Source organism: Hydra vulgaris, chromosome 09 (assembly GCF_038396675.1).
Source record: "Hydra vulgaris chromosome 09, alternate assembly HydraT2T_AEP".
Classification (NCBI taxonomy): domain Eukaryota; kingdom Metazoa; phylum Cnidaria; class Hydrozoa; order Anthoathecata; family Hydridae; genus Hydra; species Hydra vulgaris.
The window spans coordinates 39438032-39460562 of record NC_088928.1 but is presented as its reverse complement, the minus strand read 5'-3'; the positions used below and the strand labels follow the sequence as shown (position 1 = coordinate 39460562).

Genomic DNA, 22531 nt, shown 5'->3' with positions numbered 1-22531 from the left:
TTCCTCACACACTTGCAGACTTAATAGTCGGTTTACTAGTTTAATAACAACATAACTTTTTTTATTTCTACATTAAACGGTAATGTTTTCGAATTTTAGAAGATTTTTAAATGAAACTTTCATTTACCATAAGTATTTATAGTTCCGTTTTAAATTGATTAAGAGAAGAAATAGTTTTAAGGTCATTATTTAACTGCGATTCACAATTTCAGTCCTTGGTAATGAATAAAAGAAAGGCATATGTCATTCAAATAAGAAAGATTTAATAAATTCTTAGCTTTTCACAATATACGCATATATCTTTATATTTTATATTTGATTGTACCTTTGCAGTACCTCCAGATTACATTATTATCCATTATCACCCTTAAAAACGTCATTAATTGCTCTTTTTTTGTTAATTCATTTTTAAAAAGATCGGAAGTTTAAACTTCGGAAATTGTTATCATCTGCAAACAAAACTTAATTGTAAAAAACTAATTTAAATCTTTTAAATAAGAAATAAGTGGTCTAAAAATCGATCGTTGAGAAACACCACATATCGTTGTCTCATAATCCGTTTTTTTACCCTCGTATCATATATTGTTTCATCTTTAGAAGTTAAATAAATCCTAAACCAGGACAAGTTATTATTTTTATAACTTTTGAGTTTAGATATAAGGACTTGATGATTGGCTGCATCAAAAACTTAAATCAATAAAAACATCAAGTGTGAACCAAATTTAAAAATTTGAAAAGCATGTTTAAAAAGAAATACAACAAAAAAAAAGAAAAAAGATAAGGTTTAAAAGTATTGCTAATCGATAAATAACCGACAAACTATTAATGCGTAATAAAAAACAAAATAATAAAACAAAACAACTAAACAACCTTAAAAATATAGTAAAAAGTGTATGTAAATAAAACCAATATAAATAGTTAAATTATATAAATAGTTTACATAAATAAAACTAGTGCTACAAATTTGTAAAAAACCTTTGAATAAAATAATTAAAATTAACACACACGTTATTTTAAAATAAATAAAAACTCAAGTTAAAATATTAGAAAAGCTTGATATAAAACTAAATACAAAACTTTAGGATAAAAAAATAAATAATTACAAAATACTGTAAAGCTAATTTAATTAAAAACGTTAAAATAAAATAACAAACAATTGAGGAATCATCCATAAAGTACGTACGCTCGGAGGGGAAGAGGGGTCTGCAAATGGCTTATATGAGGTTGAGCGGGGGGCAGTGGGTCAAATATAAAAGTAAGGAGACACTAATTTAAAAAAATAACATAAAATGTTAAGAGGTTAGGTTAAAAGCGTAGGTACTTTTAGGGGAGGTGGAGGGTACTCAAAAAAGCGTATGGCAAAATTCGGGGTGGGGGGTCGAAATAAAAACGTACGTACTTATAGACTAAAACATTTCAAAAAATCTTTTTTAAAACTTTTTCAAAATGTGAAGTAATTTTAAATAGGAAAGTACTCGGAAATAATGATTTGAATATAAAAATTACAAAATAAGAAAAACTTTCTAACTATTTAATTTTTCTTTTTTAATATTCGTTTCTCCATCATGTTTCTAAGAAAAAAAACACATAATTAAACCAGTGGTTTTAACTTCGTAACAAACAAAAACAACAACAAAAAACTGAAACCCTGACAGATAATTTTAAAATGGTTAAAAAAAACTTTGGAAGGTATGATTTGTTTAGTGATGATTTCCTCAGTAATACTTTTACACTATTATAATATCAACAAATTTAATTTATTTCTACATAAGATGTAGACAATGTTAACAAACTTTATTATTCGTCCATCTTATCTGGACTTGTATGTTAATTAAATTGGTTCTATTATTATTGGTTGTATTAATGTTTGTATGTTGGACCATAGACAATAACATTGGATTTGTGTTGTGGGTTTTTACAAGGGTTACGAAAGAACAATTTACAAAATACGATTTGTCTACTTTTGGGATCTTGAAGCAAATAAAATGTTTAGGAAATTTAAAAAACAATATACAGAACTTTAAGAGTATTGAAACCCATTTTTTAGATTTCATTCCTTAAAATGATTCAGTTTTCTTCAGATTCCTTTTTCTCTCTATAATATCTAGAAGCTTTCAATATTTTAGGTCTAGGAATTCAAAGTTTAGGTAAAAATAGGAAAAAAAATCTTCCTGGTCCTTTTGAAATCTTTTTATGGTATTTTTCTACTTAGTTTTGTTTACCTTATGTAAGCAGTTTATTCACATTATTGTAAATATGATTAAAAAAAAAACTGTCTAAAACCTAACTTGTAATACTAACTTGTGATACAGCAGATAAAAAGTCTTCATAATGTTTTTGGGTTGTGTCAATTTAAAGGACTTTTAGTAATAATAATGACAACAAAATTATTACAATTATTATAATTATTACAACAACAATTATTATAATAATAATAATTATTCGAAAAATCGTGCAGCCATAAAGAAAACAACTTAAAACGAAAATATGAAGCCCTAATGCATTTGAAGAAAGCAAAAAAAGAGAAGAGGTTTCAAAACTCTTTGATTTCATAGCAAACTACCAGGAAAAAAATTATTTTAACTTTTTAAAAAAAAAATTACAAATACTGTTTTTTAATGTAAAACTTTAAAGCATATATATGGAAGTTAAGACTTTTTTTTGTCAATTTCATTTCTATTTCTTCTTTGATCAAAATACTTGAACAAAAGTCAATACTCTATCATTTAAAAATCTGCCGTTTATCTTTTTTCATAAAATTTGATTTAAATAAATTGTATTGTAGACTATCAGGTCAACAATCTAACTTATGCAATTAATTTTGGAAACTAGGAAAAATTTTCTTGCTGTTTCATGTAGTAAAAGAAACTGTAAAACAAGTGAAAATTCTCTTTTGTGATCCTCGTTTAGAAACGTTTTAGAAACTGTCAAATAGTTGACAGCGCAATAAAAAAAAATTTTTTTATTGCGCTGTCAACTACATTTTCGTTCAATCTCCATCTTTTTTTAAATACAACACTAGCTATTTGTTTTGAATATTCTTCTAATTGCAGGCAGCGACAAGTTAATTCTACAGCAACAGCTTATGCACACTGATAAAAAAATTCCTTGTCCAGTAACAAGAAAACAACTACTACAAATATATTCAAGTATTTTTAGTTCAGTAAATTTTGGAATGGTGACACCCAAACAGGAATTAAAAAAACATCTTTTGTAGGCCCAATCAATATAAAAGATTTCAGAATTTCTATGCCATAAATATACAAACATTTATGTATAAAATTACGTATTAAATGTCATGCAGACACATTTTACTCTTTTTTTGTAAATATTTCTATAGTCTACTTATTATAGTTTACTATAAATTAAAAAATAATTATGCAAAGAGATCATATTTTAACATTCAAATTTTAAATAAAATAACTCAAATGTACATTTCAGTTTAAGACCACAATAACCGTTTTTTTACATAACATTATAACAAAAAGCCAAATCACATATAAAACTGTGTCAATATATACTTAGTATTATACAATTTTATACCAGACATTTGAAAAAAAAAAAATTTAATAACGGAGGAGCACTCTTAAATGCTATAGTTAATTAATTTTTTTTTTGTTAACTCACCTCCCCAAGGCTAAAAAAGCCACTACAGACAAGAAGGCTACTTAATTGTGGTTATAACCCTCTCTCAACTCTATAACTCTGAACCACGAACCATGGGAACAAGGCTGGAGAAACAAATTAAAACTCCACTGCGCGGAAAAACAAGTTGAAATGGAGAAACAAGAATTAGTGCAACTTAATGTCTAGTTTACTAAATTCGCGACAACTTTTTTTATGTGACTTAAAATTTTAGTTTGATCAGAGAGTCGGAGCGCAAACTAAATTTTACTTATTGATTTGCATTTACTGAAAATAGATTTAAAAATTTTATTGTCTTAGCAAATGAAATCGATTTTAACTTTTTTAAATCATGTTACTAAATGAAAACAATGCACTATCATCAAAAAAAAACCTAGTAAAAAAAGCCCACCATGTTTGATGGAGTAACACTCCATCAAACATGGTTTTCATAAAAGTTCTTTCATAAGGTTTATCATAAAAGCTCACTGTGTTTGATGAAATGTCCACCAAACATGAAGGGCTTTCTAGTTCACAGCGATTACTTAAATTTTTAATAATTATTCACAAACACTTCAATAAAATAAATCTCAAATGATAAACTCTTACTTTTTGATAGAACCATGAAGTTTTTCCGAAAATGGATTTAACCCTTTACCACAAGGTCTGAACTTTTCAAAACATTAGAAGAAAACTCAAAATTTTTATCATTTAAAACTATTTTTTGTCTAACAACTTTTTAGTTGTACAAGCATCAAAACAAAGCAATTTTTTTATTTTTATTTTGTAACATTTGATAAGCAGATAATAACTTACAAGGTTAGAAAAAAAACCTAAAATTTAATTGTTTTTAGAATTAATGCTTTTCAGAAAATGTATAGAAGTTAATACTTTTTAGAAAGAAAAAAAAATTTTGTTGATTTTTTTTTTTCTTTCTTTCTTCGTGCTGCTTATTTTAAATTTTTGATTAATAATTTTAAAAGTGCAATTTAAAAAAAGTGGAACTTATGACTTTATTTCTTATGTTGATGCAACCATGGCCTACTATAATTACACGGCCGGATATCTTGCTTTTTGGAGCGAAAAATTAGAAGGGTAACTTTTTGACCTACATAAACGTATTTTAAAACAGTTTATTCAAATATTCTTAATATGGTTAACACATGTGCTGTAATTTACTGTAAAACTGGATATAAAGAGAGAGAATTGAATTAATTTTATTCCTGAAAAGCATCCACTTTTTGGATTTCCAGAAAATAATCCTAACTTATTAAATCAGTGGGTAGTATTTATCAATCAAAAGTTATGGAAGCCTAGTAAAAATTCGGCTATTTGTGCTAAACATTTTGAAGAAAAGTATTTAAAAATTGGCAAAAGAGTTACATTAATTTGGGGTTTAAATCCCGTTCCAACTATTTATTGCTTACCTGAAAAAATACCATTATCAGTATATCCAACTACATCAAAAGGTAGAAAGCCACCGTCTGTCTGTCATCCATCAAATAATCAGGATGAATCCAATTTATTTATAGAGAAATATGAAATTCACTGTTTAAATGATTTAAATAATGTTAACCTAGAAGGGTATCAGCTCAAAATATATAATGACAAATACATATTTTTTAATTTAGAAGTTAATCAACACTTAGGTATTTCAGAAGTTACAGAAACAATTGTAGTTGATGAATTTATGCATGTTTCCTTGTTCTATAAATCATCTTATCTTCCATTGCCTCCATGGTTTCGAAATATTGGCTGTGTAATAAAGAAAAAAAGTGTACTGAAGAATTTTCCAGCATATATAAAAAATTATCTAGAAGAAAATAGTTTATCAAATGATTTAATGACTGAGCTCAATGAAATAAAATACAAAAAACCAGTTGATTGGCCAAAGTTTTCATCAAATCTTTTACGATATTCCCTTATTCTGCGATATACATCAGCGCAGGCCTATAAAATCTTATTAGAACAGTTTCCTCTACCATCATTTAGCCTTTTGAAAAAAATTAATAAAGGTGGGGTAGAACCGTTGAAATCTGTAAAATGTTTACTAAACCAAAATAAAATTGACAAAGATGTAGTGCTGTTGATGGATGAAATATATTTGCAGAAAGAAGCGCAATATCAAGGTGGTAGAATGATAGGTGTAGATAATGAAGGAATTTTATATAAAGGCGTAATGACCTTCATGATTGTTTCTTTAAAAAAAAAGTTTAATTTTGTTATAAGAGCTATACCAGAAGTAAAAATTGAGGTTAAATGGCTAGCTGACCATGTTGATGAGTGCATCTCTACAAGAAAATGGTTTTCACGTACGTGGTGTAGTTTCTGATAATCATTCTACTAATGTTTCTGCTTTTTCACATTTGATGCAAAAATATAGTAATACCAACCATGTTAGTAGTATTACTCATCCTACAAAAAAAGACAGTGTAATATATTTATTTTTTGACGCTGTCCATCTTCTTAAAAACATACGAAACTATTTACTAAATTCCAAACGTTTTATATTCCCTGCTTTTTATTTTGACCAGTTTCATGATGTTATTGATGTACATGCTGGTGAAAAATCATGGAAGTTACTTCATGATGTATACGATAAAGACCAATTACTTCAGTCGAATTTAAAAAAAGGTTTCAAATTATCTTATAAATCACTTCATCCAGGCGATAATAAACAAAGTGTACCACTTGCTCTTGCAATATTTGATCCTACAACTTCTGCAGCTATTAAAAGTTATTTTCTAGATCGGACTGATGCCTCAAGCTTTTTAAAGTTGATAAATATATGGTGGACAATAAGTAACAGTAAGCAAAAATACAACAACAATTATTATATTGGAAATGCAGCTGTTTTGGGTGACATGAAACCTTTATTTTTGCGCAATTTAGCTGAATGGATTGAAGAATGGCAATTATCTCAAGTTTCAAACTCTCAAAAGTTTACATTAAGTAAACAAACATCAGAAGCTCTTACGACCACTTTAAGATGCACAGCTTCACTTATTGATGATTTAATTCAAGAAGGATATGATTATTTTTTAATATCACGCTTGCTAACTGATCCATTAGAGTTAAGATTTTCAAAATATCGTCAAATGAGTGGTGGCAGATTTTTAATTGATTTGCGTGAACTTGAGACATCTGAGCGCATTTTAGCAGTGAAAACTTTACTTAAAGAGTCAGTCAATATCTGGGAGGAAGATGTAAGAAAAGAGAGTTGTAATATATCTTTAATGAAATTATTTATGATAAATTGCAAGAAATTTTACCAGATATTGAAGAATGCAATTTAGATTCAGAGAGCTTTGAAGTTGCTACAGTTATTTCTGGTTATGTGGTTAAAAAGTTTAATAAAAAGATCAAATGTGGTGTTTGCAAAACTTTTCTATTAGCTGAATCTGGCGAGGTACAATGCCAATATTTTGAAAAACTTTCTCGTGGAGGATTGATTTTACCAGCTATTGATTTTACACATTATGTTTCAAAAGCATTTGCAATATTAGATACTGCCATTTTTCTTATAAGAGACTCAACTCTTTGTGATCGACATGTTGCAGAGTGAGTACTTAGATTAAACGATTGTGCTACTTCATTTTAATGCGATGAATATCAAGTTATTGGTGTAAAATTTATAAATGGCGTTGTTACAAATATTTATTTTAACAATGAACAAAAACAATTTTCTGATAAAATTAGAAAGAACAGAGTAAAGGATTTTAAAAGCAGACAGAGAAAAAAATTGAAGCTGAATTAGGTGAACTAATCAATGTTAAATTGATTATTTCAATTGTATATACTTCCTTTATTATTAGGTTTTTGTTTATCGTCTTATATCTCATTAATATTACTATGATGTTATTTTTGAGAAATATATTTCTTTTGAGGTACATATTTATGTTAATAGAGTCATTACAAATTTTAATATTTTATTATTTAATAAAGTTATTACAATTTTTTATTGATGAATAAAGTACAATATAATTTTATTTTATTTTAGCGTAGTTTTTTAGAAACATCATCATCAGGCAAAGGAAAGTGTCTAATTTATGATACATTTATCATATTTCTCAGACAAATTTTATTTTGTATACACACTTCCGTAAATAAAACCCCTGTAAAAATCATAATTTTAATTGCTGTAAGTGTGGCCAAACATTCTATACGATATATTTTTGTTTTGAAAAGTTACCCTTCTAATTTTTCGCTCCGAAAAGCAAGATAACCGGCCGTGTAATTATAGTAGGCCATGATGCAACTAATATAAATCCAATGATTTTAAATATAATTTTTTAAACATAGTATAACTTTTTTATGATAAAAAAAAAAATTAAATTAAAAAAATAAAATAAAAAATAATTAAAAAAAGTAAAACAGGACAGAATGAAATAAAAGGATAAAAATATGAGAGTTTTTGTACTTTGTGCTTAATTAGTTGAATTATTATAGTTGTTGAATTATCTAAAATGTTGAACTATTTGAAATAAATTTTAAATTTATAATCAACAATCTATTTTATTATATGTCTCAAAAAAACTTGCAGGCAAAATAAAAATAAAAACCATACACCAAAAAACAAGTAGCTGTAGCAGTGACCAAAGCACAAACCAGCAAATTTCCACTCAACAAATCTGATGAGTCATTGAACATATCTGTAGCAACCTCTTTACAGGCAAGTCCACAGTATAGACAAAAACAATTACCTCAAGCACAGGAATGCCACAACAATTTGAATCAACTTTGGTATATATGCTCATCATATTACCCTATATGGGCTTTGGTAGAACTTTCAATGATGTCACCAAACTAGTTAACAACTATTTGCAACATCAAGGTCAATCTCATCTGTATTCCAATGGCACACCAAGTTGAGATTATAATAATATTTGTTAGGCTTTTCACTGCAAACAAAATTCAACTAAGCAGGTTTTAACAAAAACTCTTTGCATCTTTTGTAAAATTTTAATGACATTGGCTCTGGTGATCTAGGCAACACATAGTTTGAAGATCTGGTAATGAGTTACCATTAAAGTTGGCTTTCAACAATTAAAAAATGAATTATAATGTTGAAAATTGCATTAATGCTGCTGATAATTCTCTTACGTCATACACTATTTTCAATTTAAAAAAAAGTCTGTACAAAGATTTAAGTGGTCTAGACAATGCTGTATATGCAACATGACCCTCTGAAAGGATGTACCATGACCACTATAGTCAAAGCTTATATTATACTAAATTTTAACTAATGCCTTCTGAATCTACTCTAACAACATCCTTTTTTTTTTCCTTCAACACCTTCACTTCCAACAAGGCTGCAAGTAACCACTATTAAAGTTAGAAGTGACTGGAAGAGAAAAAATGAAGTTTATAGAGCAAGATAATGATTGACAGAGGACTTAAAATATTGCAAATTATTGGAATCAGGAACAAAAGATAAAGGAAACAAATTCCAAAGAACTGATGTTCGAGAAAAAAAACTGGACAAATAAGAATTTTTAGTTTACAATGCATTTTTGTACTTAGCATAAAAGAAAAAGGACATTATTTGAAGATCCGCCCTAGATATGGATTTGAGATTTATTGAGATAAGGAATAGAACCCGGAGTAAGAAAGTGGCAAGCAAGATAAAACGATGCAACCTTAGCAGATGCTAATTTTGCAATTGATTTGGTATACGGTTTTCAAGAAAGATCGGAAGTTAGAGTTAATCCTAGACGATGAAGGGTAGATGACTCATCAAGTACATTACCATTAATAAATATAGAAAGATCTAGATTATTGCGATAACAATTAGCTGAAAAAAGTTTTATCTGAGTTAAAGTTCACCAGCAACTGTGAGCCCCATGCTGTAGCAGAAGCGAGATCCTCTTCAAGCTCAAATGCCCCCTCCAAGCAATCAAAGAGTGTTGGCTCTTACCAAGACAAGTATAAACGGTAGTATCATCAGTGAAAAATGCCACCTTAGATGTGAGAATATCTGGAAGATAATTAATGTAAATTAAAAAAAAGAATAGGGCCAAGGATAGAATCTTAAGGAACTCTTGAAGTGACAGGATATGAAGAAGTGTGCTGTCCATTGAGCACAACTTTAATACTACAATTGGTAATGAAGGATTCAATAATCTTAAAGATGTTACCTGATACACCGTCAGAAGAAAACTTATGGATAAGATCAGCATGTTAAACTTCTGCAAGACTATAACAGGTATGTTGTCCAGACCACAAGCTTTAGAAGAGTCTAAGAAGGAAATCACTTTAGATACAGGAGCTGGAGTAATACGAATATCAAGCAATGGATCAACCAATTGTTGGCTATATCAGATAGAACGCAACTAGTGGAATCAAGAGATGATATTGATGAAAAGTTCAAGCATCAGCATACATCATATAGTATCAACTCTTAAGTTATCTGCAACCAACCTAATATATTGTATAACTCCAGCTATTTAAAAGGAAACTTAGAAAGAAGTTGGAAAGCAAATTTAATCTTCCCAATTACTTGCCACAGCTTTGTGACAAGTGCTTTAAATCAGAAATTGGCACACACACAAAAAAAAAATGCAGTAAAAATGAATAAATGCCAAGATTGGAAGGAAAGTGTCTCAATAAACTTAAGATACTCAAGAGATTGAAAGATGATGACAGCAAAAAAGCTTGTCATCAAAGTTAAGCAACATAAGCTTAACTTTGATAACAAGCAAAACAGCAACTCTAACAACAACAACAACAACAACAACAACAGCAAAATAAGTTAAGTTAAAAAAAGTGCTGTAAAAATTTGGGCGAAGTTTCAATAAGTCAAAACAGTAATTAGTATCAATTTAAAATGCAAGATTCGGCTTAGTCAAACTAACTTAAAGCAATATATAAAAAATTTATTGCACCAAAAAGTGCCAAGTAATAATTCAATACAACCTCCAGAACCTTTTAACAAAGTCAACAACATCACAAGAATAATTTTTTTAAATTAATAAGTTGTTTTTTTAATTGTTACCATTGGCTCCTTTTTGTAATTAAACATTCTTTTAATTACTTATCAACTTGGATATTTTATTAATCATAAATGAAATAGTTTTTTCAATTGGATAAAATTTCCTAAAAATCCGGAAAAAAAAATTATTCGATTTATTTATATTTTATACAGCTCAAAATTTTTTACAAACTTACTAATTAAAAAAAGAAAAAATTGAAACCCTTGAATATTTAATTTAATCCAAATTTACCAATTTACAATCAAAAGAATTTGCCATCAGTTGGATTTTTTTTTATTTGATTGCCTTTTGAGCAATATGTAATGTAAGGTTTACAAAAAAATAAATTTGGAGTGATTTATATTTTCTAAAAATTATCCTTTTAAAACTTTGTGCCAAATTTTAAACTTGTAATAAATAAGAAATAATAAAAATTTGTTTTATTCTTTTTCTCAATTTTTTTTTCTAAAAAAATGCAAAATTAATCAAAAAAACTTTTTTTTCTAATATTTGTTTCAGTGTTTTGATGATCAACAGGGATCAACAGAAATATTCAAAAAAAAAAAAAACATGTTGCTTAATTAGTAAAAGCTTGAAAAAATGATTTCATATTATATATAAATTTCTTATTATAACTTTTCACTGAATTATGGTCTTTTAGAAAAATAAGGTGGCTGACAGATTTTAAATTTGTGTTCATTTTTGGCCAGTTATACTTTATTATTAAAGTACAGCAATAAAACTTATTTGATATAACCAAGCAATTTATTAGAAAATGGGTGTATTTTTAGCTTATAAGGCAAATTCTGATGCTGCCCAAAAACGTTATATTTGTGGCTTTTTAACAAAAATATAAATAAATAAAACTTGAAAAATTGCAATCATGAAAAAGTTTAACTTATTAAAACTAAATTTTCTATAGAGGAGTCCTCCATAAATTTTGTCAAGCTCTGTATGGAAAAGGCAGAGGAGGGAGTGGGGTGGAGAGGGGGTGGAGAGAAAGGAGTTTGTTAGTAGTTTTGTGATGACTTATAAGGGACTTGTTACAAAAGAGTTTCAATGTTGTGACAAGTGGGGAAGGGATTAAAAGGTTTGAGTGACATAATTTATGAAAGACCCTCAATTAGTTTTAAATGATATATATATATATACACATAGGAAGGGTTTAAAAGAACAAATTTGGCTTTTTTTAAATGTAATCCACAAATTTCTTTGAAAATGGTTCTAAATACTTTTAGGCATTAGTTATGAATCCGAAAAAAAAATTTATTTAAGCATCTCTCTTTGGAATTAAAATTTTTTTTTTGCTTTAAAAACTATAAAATGTTTCTTTGATAAATCTTAAAATATTAAAAAACAATCTGATGCTAACAACAGCTGTTTTAGTCAAAACACATTTTTCACTTTTTATTTTTAAAATAAAATTATTTTTTCTGTCAAATAAAACATTTTTTAGTCAATTTCTGTGAGATTGCCTTTTTATCTAATAATTAATTTATAAAAGATATAAAAACATACTGAATAACTGATTTTGTTTTATCATCTCCTTCTGATTGCAACAAATCCCAATCTTGTAACAAATCTATGAGAAGAAAACTGCATTAAAAAATCTTAATGATTATATTATAAGAAAATGTAAAATTAAAATTCCTACCATTAAACATATCTATGCGACTCACAAAAATACCATCTTTGTAATATTTTATACGTTTGTTCTAAAAAAAAAAGCCACTCTTTTAAACAATAAATTTTTAGACGTGTAAACAATTTTTATCATGTTTTATCAGCTCTGGCTAAAAAACAGACTAATAACAAAATCCGACATTAAATCAATCAGAAATTTCAACAACCAAAAATTTTAGGAACTTATTTTTTTATATGTATATAATCAGTTCTTTTTAATTAAACCTTTACTTCTGACAATATCCAATAGGTCCGGCACACTACATTAGATTTGAACATTTTTCTCAATATTAAAAAGATTAAAACTGACAAAACTATAAAAAAAACAAGACTAATTTGCTAAAAGCTTATATCTCATTTTTTTTGAAAATTTATTAATTTTAAATAAAAATTTTCAACTAGTTTTTCTTATGTCTGTATATAGTTAATTGCTATTTTTATTAAGTTTTTAGGATTTTTTTTTTTTTTTTGATGCACTTTTAAATGTTAAATCGTTTTTTGATAACTTTAAATGTAATTAGTAGGTATTAAAACTTAAAGACTCATAAGTAACTCTTGTTAAAAAGTTCGATGATGTTTTAAAATTAAAAAATTAATTTTATAAAAGATTATAATATATAATTATATAAAAATATATTATTTACTTATTGTGATGAAATTCAAGATTTCGCCACAAGTTCAATAGAAAATGGTTTGGAGACAAATACTTTGTTTCCTCATTTATCAAAAGCGTTTGATTCAGTTGGTCACAATATATTACAGTTAAAATTCAATTGGTTTTAAACAAAAAATGGTAAAAGGTTGTGACTGGAGTGCCACAAAGACTAGTGCCTCAGGCTTGCCATTATATATCTACTATTATAAACCCACTATTATATCTCTATTACAATAAAATCAAACTGTAAACTTTTTGCTGATGATACAAATCTTCTATGAAACATCACAACTTTTTCAACATGACATTTTTGTTTTATTTATTAACTCTGCGCAGCACTACTCCATTTTAATTATAATGATATATCATTAGGAAAAAAAATTTTAAATTATTTACATGTATTTTAAACCAGGTTCTCTCAATATGAGTTATCATCTTTGCTTTATCTATGTCGAGTTGTATTGTTGCATCTTGCTGTGCCATCTCAAAGCGAAAACTTAATTGACCAATTAGTATGTTTGCCATGATAACTATAATGGCAAACATACTAGACAGAATCAAAAACAAAAGCAATATGCTAAAATAAGAAAAAAATTTCAAAAGTAAAAAAGTTTAAAACTAACAGCAAAATTATAATTACTTTAGGCTTATATATGTATATCATCCCAAAAAGCACAAGACATGTTTAAGACATAAAATAAGATTTAATATGTATTACTACATTTTTTTGATGCCTTGTGCTCACTGGGATGTTTTAACAAATAAATTTTTTTTATGGTTCCTTACTGATAGCCACTGTAATCTTCTGCAAACTCCTTTCCCTCTGAAATAGCTCGTATGCCCTTTAAAAGAACAGACCAGTACGTTCTATAAATAAAAAAGACATTGCATGGATGCAATAGCTTACAATATTTAATTTAAATTTTCAATTTTTTTATACCTTGTGTTGTTGACATCAAATGCAGTAGAAGCACTAATGGCTAAGAAAATACTTCCAGAAAATGAAAAAAGCACCACGCAAAAAACAACTGAAAATTTCTTGATATCTGTATAGATAATCATTGCAAATGTTTTTGTGTATATACCGTAAGACCTATGATAACATTTTTTAAATGAAACATATGATAACAATTTTTAAATGAAAACTGATAACAAATAATAAGGGTTTAAACATTTATAATAACATGCATTTATAATAAACATTTATAAGAACAAATTTATAATAAGTATTTAATAACACACATCTATAATAAATATACTTTTGTAGTATTGTTATAAATAACTTAGAAAGAAAAAAACATACTCAGATGTCAAGAAGTATTGAAACACACAAATAAAATTAATAAAGTATGCCACACTTCCTACAGCTCTAGTAACATTTGGATCAGTATGAAGATGCAAGGGTATTAACGCAATTACAAGGAGCAACCCAATAGAATGAACCATATAGTAATAACTTTTCATGTAGACAAATGGATCTCTAAATATAAAAATCTTTTAATAAATTTTTAAATATCAGTTGTACCACAACTGCTTAAATGCAAATAAAAAAATATTTGAAATGTTTTTCACAGTTTAAACTTACACATCCGTGAGATGAATGTTTATATATGTTTTGATCAATGGGTATATATTCTTACTTGCAAAACTCAGAAATTGCAGAGAATAAGTATACAATTGATAGTAATGCAACAATAGCTTGAGAAACATTTCTGAACTTATCAAGCTTAGAGATGTTATCAAATGGATTTCTTGAACTTGCGTGTAAAATGAATGCAAATGACATAAAAAGTAGAAAAAGCAAATATACAGCAAACTTTGCCCTAAAAGTAAACAAAAAAAAGAAATGATAAATTATTTATGAATTATTAACAATTTGTCGAATAAAAAACGATAATTTGTTTTCAAAATAATTAAAATTTTTTTAAATCTATAATACAATTACAGCATATTTCAAGTTCATTGTTTGTTTCAAGAATCAGAAAGATCACAGTATCTAAAAGATACTGTGATCATTGGTATACTGGTATACTAAATCATTGGTAAGATTTTTGGGATACTGTGATCTTTGGGATATCACAATATAAATCCATTTTGAATTTTTCGTTTAAATTTTGAAATACTTAAAATACACAAATACTGGCTTAACAAAACAAACATACATTATAGAGGTACTTCCATAGTTGTTCCATTTCTGTCTAACTAACTGTCGAACCAATGGATGCCTAATAGGGTCCTAATAGAAAAAAATTATTTCAGAATTAATTGTAATTGAAATTATAAAAAACTAGGGATTTTTGGCTAACATATCTAAACTTTGTTGTTTTTGCACAAAGTTTAGATATGTTACTTGGCATAGTTTCAAAAAAAAAATAGTCGATGCTAAATTACTTAATGCCAATGCTAATTATTTTGTTTTCTTTTCGGGAGGGTCACTCACCTTAAGGCATGGAGGGTCACTCACCTAGCTCTTATTTAAATGAGCAAATAACAAAATTTTTTTAGATAATACTTCTTTATGACAAATAATTGATATTGCATAAGTAATTTGCTAACGTAAATAAGAGCTAGGTAAGCGACATCCTCTTTCCGAAAAGAAAACAAAATAATTTGCATTGGCATTAAAGATTGGCATTAAGCAATTTAGCATCAGCTAATTTTTTTTTCAAATTGAATTTTTTCATAGATGAAAATAAATCGGTAGATGAAAATAATGCGGTAGTGGTATAGTGGTAGAGCGCTTGCTTCATGAGCGAGAGGTTCCGAGTACGATTCCCGCCACGTCCCTGATAGTACCGCGCTCAACTTGTTTCTCCGCGCAACGGCCTTGTTCGTCAAGGTTCGTGTTTCGGAGTTAAAGAGTTGAGAGAGGGTTATAACCACAAGTAGCCTCTTCATCTGTAGTGGCCTTCTCGGCCTTGGGGAGGTGAATTATAAAAAAAAAAAAAAAAAAAAAAAAAAAAAATAAAAATTTTTTGTTTAATATAAAGATTTGATTTTAATCTGAATACATTATTCTTGATTATGTTATGCAAATATTCTGTATTTTGTATGTATTAAATAAACAATTAAAGTTGGAATAACAATTAAATAAAACATATTTAGTATATTTCATTCAAAAAAGTCATTTTTATAAATTGAAATACTTAAAAAATAATAAAGTATACCTTCTGTCTGAATTTATATTACAAAAATTATGAAAAAAGTCTTTTCTTTATAACACCAGGTTTGAAGGATTTTAGTTTGATTGTTTTTAATAAAAGAATTGTTTTAATCAATATTTTAATTTGCTAAAGGTATCTGTATTATTCAGACTTTCCAATAATGAAAATAATAACGTAAAAATAACTCTAATTAGACAACTTCTGAGATTTTCTTTTTAAATTATTTATATATTATTAAATTGTGAAAAGTTATAATATTATAAAAATTATATAAATTTTTAATTTGTAAAAAAAAAAGGATATCTTTATCTGAGTTTTATCTTGTCTCAAATATTACTTAATTTTTAGACAACAACAATATTTGTGAACTAATTATTAAAAAAAACGAGTATAGGTATCTATTAATAACAAAAACTCAATAACAAAACTCTGTTTTTAAATTGGAAATTTTGCTCGTTATCTTTAAGACTTTTATTTCCCCCTTTTTTCTCCTGGAAACTTATGTTATAACTCAGCATAAAACGTACAAAAAATTGCTTTAATAAAATATTTGAAACCGTTTTAATAAATTATACTTACTAACCTAAATAAATCTGTGCTGATCACAAAAAATTGCTAGTAAAAAAAACTTTTTTCCCAGAGTTATTATTTTTCTTCTTCTTATTTTAGAATTTTTCTTTTTGCATTATTTAAATTTTTTAGTTGATTACTCGGTGACCTTATATTAATTGAAAAATATTTGTTACTTGCAAAAACATAAATATAACAATAAGAAATAAAACAATATCAAATAATTTTATTTATTTATTACTTATAGAAAGAAAAAAAAAAGAACTGTACCAATTGTCAAAAAAAAAATTAATAATTTATGTAACCAGAAGTAAAATTTGAAGGTACGTTTCTACATGTATATTTTACTACTAAATATATTAGTTTTTATACTTGCACGTAACAACATTTCTACATTGTTTTGTTAATTTTTCTATAAAAAAAAAACATTTTCCAACAATTTAGTGAAACTTAAAAAATTAAATTATCATAAGTATAAAAATATTATGCCTTATGCATAATGCATAACCTGTTATGCATGAGACCTTTCACATCAAATGTGTTATGTGTTAACACATTTGATGTGATTATGCATAACACATTTTATATATTATGCATGGGATGTCATCCCATGCATAACACATAAAACGTAATGCATTTTATACTCATTTGAAAGTTCCACCCTCTCCCTTAACTGTGTATATACTTTATGGATGCCCCCTTGTTTCTCCATCAGTAGGTTCATCAGGAAGAATGTCTCTTCCTGATGACATTCTTCCTGATGAACCTACTGATGGAGAAACAAGCTGTCGAAAAAAACTAAAAATTAGATAAGTGTTTTTACTAATTTATATTGATAAAAAAAGTTTTTCAAAAGTATGTCATGTTGGGTCTCAAAAGAAGCGAAAATTTATAAAAATTTCAAAAATAACAAAATTTTACACAAGAATTATTATACTAAATTTTATTTCATAAAAATTATTATTTTTTAACAAAAAATTAAAAAAAACCTTTTTTTCCATGTTTTTGTCAAAAAAAATTTTCAAGGTATTTTTAACAAAAAAATGATAACTATTTTTGAAATTTTTATAAAGTTTTGCTTCTTTTGAGACCCAACATGACATACTTTTGAAAAACTTTTTTTCCTTCTGTTTAGGGTCTTGTTGCAAGTTTCAGACTTGAGGTGGCCCCTCTAAATCTCATTCAATTTTGAAAAAATTTAACAGGGTGTCTTGTGAGAACCAATAGAAAGTTTTAAGAATAGAGACAGATCAATTTTTGAATGTATGGGGCGTTGGATGCACCCTAATATATATATATATATACATATATATATATATATATATATATATATATATATATATATATATATATATATATATATATATATATATATATATATATATATATATATATATACACATTATTAATAAATTACAATATAACTAGTTATTGATATTTTCTTATACAATAGCATTAGACATAAAAACTCAATTAAATAGCTACATACTTATTTATAAAGTGAAGTTAACATAATAGTACATAAAGTAATGAAGTAATTTATCTGTAAAGTTTGCATAAATAGTAATAATATAGATTTTCAACTTACTAATTTATCAGCAAAATTAGCATAATTAGCAATTATATAGAGTGGTGACTTAGTCAAATGTTTGAAATCTGGATTTACTAATCCTTGGTCATTCTTGAAAATTTTTGCAGGTCGACCTTCACTATCACCATCTAAAATCCGAAAAAAGAAATTGAATCGAAGTGGTAATTGTGGCATTTTTGACCAGGCTTCTTCTTCTTTTTTTTTCTGCTGTTCATCTCTAATGATGTAAGGAAAATCTGGATTAATACATGAATCCAAAACTGCAAGTACAGTTTCCTAAAGAAAACAACAAAAATAAATAAACCAATTATTCATTGATTTTTAATTCATCTAAACACTCAACATGACAATACCTTCATACTACCAGACATTATTAGGTCACCTAAGCTGTACTGTCCAGGTGTTGATAAACTTTCATTAGCGAATAAGTCACGAACTCTATTAGATAAAATTATAATAAAAAATGCATAGAAAATAGAAACCTTTGCATTCACATAAATATGAAAACAATTATAATAAAAACACTTTATTACCAGTTTAGCAGTTTAGTTTTCAAAAGACAAAAACATAATTCATATTTTTTGCATAATAATATAAAAGAAAAAAAGAATAGGAAGTTTCAAAAAATATTCCAGAGTTTACTTTGTAGTCGAGGAGCTCTAAAAATGTTTAGGAAATTCTTAACTTCAAAGAGAGCATGAGAAAGAGAGAGAAAGAAGCAGAACATTATTTATACTGAATCTATTAATCTTAAACCCAGAGTCTCTGGGATCATTATATATTATAGTTCAAATAGTAAGTTCCAGATCTTTTACAGTAATATAGTTTTATCCAAGATTTATAGTTGCTAATCATTATTGAACCTCTTAGAGTTCAGATTTCAAGTTAAAATAATGACACTAAACAATGGAGCTAATTTTGGGAACTGTATCCCTGGCCAAAAACCAAGAGTGCATTTTTGATATCTGGAATACTTTTTTTCAAGAGATGATAAAAATTTATACTTTTTGAATCAATAAAAATAGAATACATAAAAAGTATATATATTTTGATAAAATCACTCTATTTTTACTTGCACTATTTCTAAATTTTATTACATCATATATAAAAGTACTAAATAAATAAGGAAGAAACCAAACCTCTCATTCAGCATTGATTTCATTAACAAAGCACTAAGTTTATCATTCTTTTTATCTAAAGCAATTTCAACAGGCATTCGTCTGCGAGTACCATCTTCTGGATAATCTTTTCTACAAACTGAGTTAGGGTACAGCATTAAATATTTTTGAGCAATTTCACACAAACCATATTCTGCAGCAAGATGCAATATAGTTGTTTCTGATTTGTTAGAATTATTAATTTTTAATAATCCAGCATACAAAGGTTTATGCGCTTTTGGGACAGCATCATATTTTTCTGGATCTGGATTTGTCAAAGGAAAGATAGAAAAACCATCAAAATCTTCTTGCAACAATATATCAGCAAAATCTGATAACTTGTAAAAAAAAATTAGAACAACATTGAAGACTTAAATTTTACTTTAAAAAAAAAAACACATTTAAAAAAATAACAAAATTGAGTAGTGAACTTACTTGTGATACAAAACTATCTAACATCTCTATTTGATTGCGCTCAGTTACATAATTTTTAAATCTTTCATAAACTGCTGTCATTAAAACAACAAGAATATCACTTTTTTCTGACTCTGGAATATCTGGGTCATTATAGCGCTTCTTTAATAATTCTAAACGAAGTCTAGTTTCTACTTTAATCCAAGTGACTTCAGGATTAATTTTGCTTTCTCTATCAAAGCATTCAATAACCTAAAATGTAAAAGTGTAAATATTAAATTAATATTAATTTTTAAGTATGATATTAATATTATATTAATATTAACTATAAATAAATATAAACAAATAATTTAAATATATACAAAAGTAAATAGTTTCAAAATCGTGTTGTTTTTATAGATCAAAATTAAAATAACTCTTAACTGCAAAATTTGTGGAAGAATTTTTTCACTTGGATTTAAAATTTTTTTATATAAGAGACTTATAGTTCAATCCGCTTGATCCAAAGTAGGTGATCATTTTTTAAACCCAAGAATGGAGTTAAAGAATAATAAATAAAAAAAAGATTAAATAACAAATGTTTTCTTACATTTACATATTCAAATAGCGACGATTGCTTCAAAATTTTCAAAATGAACACTTGAGTTATTTCATTTTTCAAACAGTTATTGAAATTTTTTTTTACTAATTAAAAACAATTGTGTAATCAAATTTTATTTTCAAAGATTTAAATTTTATTTTCAAAGATTTTAGAAGAAACCAAACTGAAACATTCTGATTACTTTCTTTGATAGCTTTTACTTAATGGAACTCATTAAAGTTTAATTAATGAACTCATAAACTTTTTTTGTCAACAAATCAATTATTTATCAACCAAAGATTTATTTGTAAAAAAGTAATGAAAAAAACATAATTCAATTTTCCTATTGATAAAGGTCACTCACAAACCAAAAATTCAAATTTGCTATATATGCGTATGGATAAAATTCCAAACAATTATATGATATGTTATTTTTTAATTCTAACTTTTTAAATTGAGAGATATTATGTAGTTTTTAGGCATTTAACAGTTTATTGTTACATCATAACACTCTAAATTACAGAAAAATTAAGTTTATTATAGTTAATTTGATGTCAACTAAGCATCTTTTCAATGATTATTTTAAAATTTAAATTCACTAAAGGATCAACCATATTTTCTCATTAAAGAACCAACTTCTTTAGATTTTGTCGACATTTTAGTTTATTTTAGCATCAAATTTTAGATTTCTTTACAAAAATATGCAGGAAAAAAAATAAATGCAAAATTTCATTAATTTAGGTTTAGTAGTTTTGTTAAAAAGCAATGAGCAACTTTTCATAAAATTCATAGAAAATTCCTAAAGCTTCAAGAGGTTTTCATGAATAGAGTGTATATAAGACAACAGCCTATTAGGCTATATATTTCTATATATAGCAAAAAATGGATATTGTTAAATACCATCCACCACACAAGCAAACACTGGCATAAACCTCTTGTTTTAAACATCCTAAGCGCAACAAAATCTACTTCCTCTATGACAATACTTGTCCTTATTTTGAAAAACTGGCGCTGCAAAAACTATTGGATCTTGACTGGGAACTGTTATGCCATTACGCCTCTACTTAACACCAAAAGATTATTTTTTGTCTCAACCACTAAGCAACACCTGACACATTCAAAGATTCGACAGTGAGGAGGTGTGGCAGTGACAGTGACAGTGAGAACTACTGGCAACATCTTTATCACTTATTTGATCCAAATCCTAAAGAGTTTTATATCATTCGCATTTCTTCTTTGGTTAAGGATTGGCAAGAAGTCAAAGACAATGATGATGCATTTATAGTTAAAGTTTATTAAAAAAATCAAAAATAAACAATAAATAAACTTTTTTTTGAATAAATATTTATTACTTTTTAGCCAACCTATTTTATTAGTAACATTAACATATGTTAAAATTGTTATGTTATATGTTAACATATTAACATATCTTAACTTTGTTATTTGTTAATAACTATGTTGCTAACATATGTTAACATAACTTTTTTTTTTTACAAGACATAATAAAAGATCAAAAATTTACTTGCTCCCAAAAATTTTCCCTCTCTTTGTAATCTTCATTAAATGGATTCAGTGGATCTATATCAACAAATACAAATGTAGCTGAGTTCTTGACCTTTGTACTGACTAAGGGTATAGTCTCACCACTATTTGACATTTCTTTTTTCAGAGCTATAAATATATATTCACCCTGGAAGACAATAAAGCTAAATAAGCAAATTAATCATTAAAAAGAGAGATGAGCAAATATGTTGGTATGTAAATATATAGATATCAGATAGGAAAGTATATAAATCTAAAACTCAATTAAAATATATAATTTATATCTATATCCAAATACAATACCTAAATATACAAAATATAAAGTTCCTGAATGAATTATTAGCCCATATTAACATTTTATATATTTCTGTCTTTCAAGTAGTAAAACTTGTTGTTGTTTTTAAATACATGTGACTTGTGATTATCTAAAGCTATTTTCTAACATAAAATATATAAAAATGATAATAAGAAAATATTTATTAACATATACTTTTAACATTTTGATGATCCTCTTTTATTTTTCATCACTTAACAAAGGCAATTTGACATACTGATGGCATTTTTCCTGTGCATCTCCACA

At 26.6% G+C, this 22531-nt stretch overlaps 1 protein-coding gene across 1 annotated transcript; it reads right to left on the bottom strand.

Moving 5' to 3' along the window:
* Positions 1 to 778: 778 nt before the first annotated feature.
* LOC101240293 (uncharacterized) lies at positions 779 to 22116 on the bottom strand. The gene is made up of 14 exons (XM_065805663.1): positions 21932 to 22116; positions 19851 to 20081; positions 19398 to 19753; positions 18612 to 18696; positions 18256 to 18534; positions 15096 to 15169; positions 14574 to 14756; positions 14237 to 14413; positions 13874 to 14026; positions 13720 to 13800; positions 13330 to 13510; positions 12250 to 12310; positions 12114 to 12177; positions 779 to 1571 (listed from the first exon to the last, which is right to left on the bottom strand). Exons 1-14 carry the CDS (start codon positions 22064 to 22066, stop codon positions 1532 to 1534), a joined length of 2100 nt encoding a protein of 699 aa, XP_065661735.1. The 5' UTR covers positions 22067 to 22116; the 3' UTR covers positions 779 to 1531.
* Between the last annotated feature and the right edge of the window lie 415 nt (positions 22117 to 22531).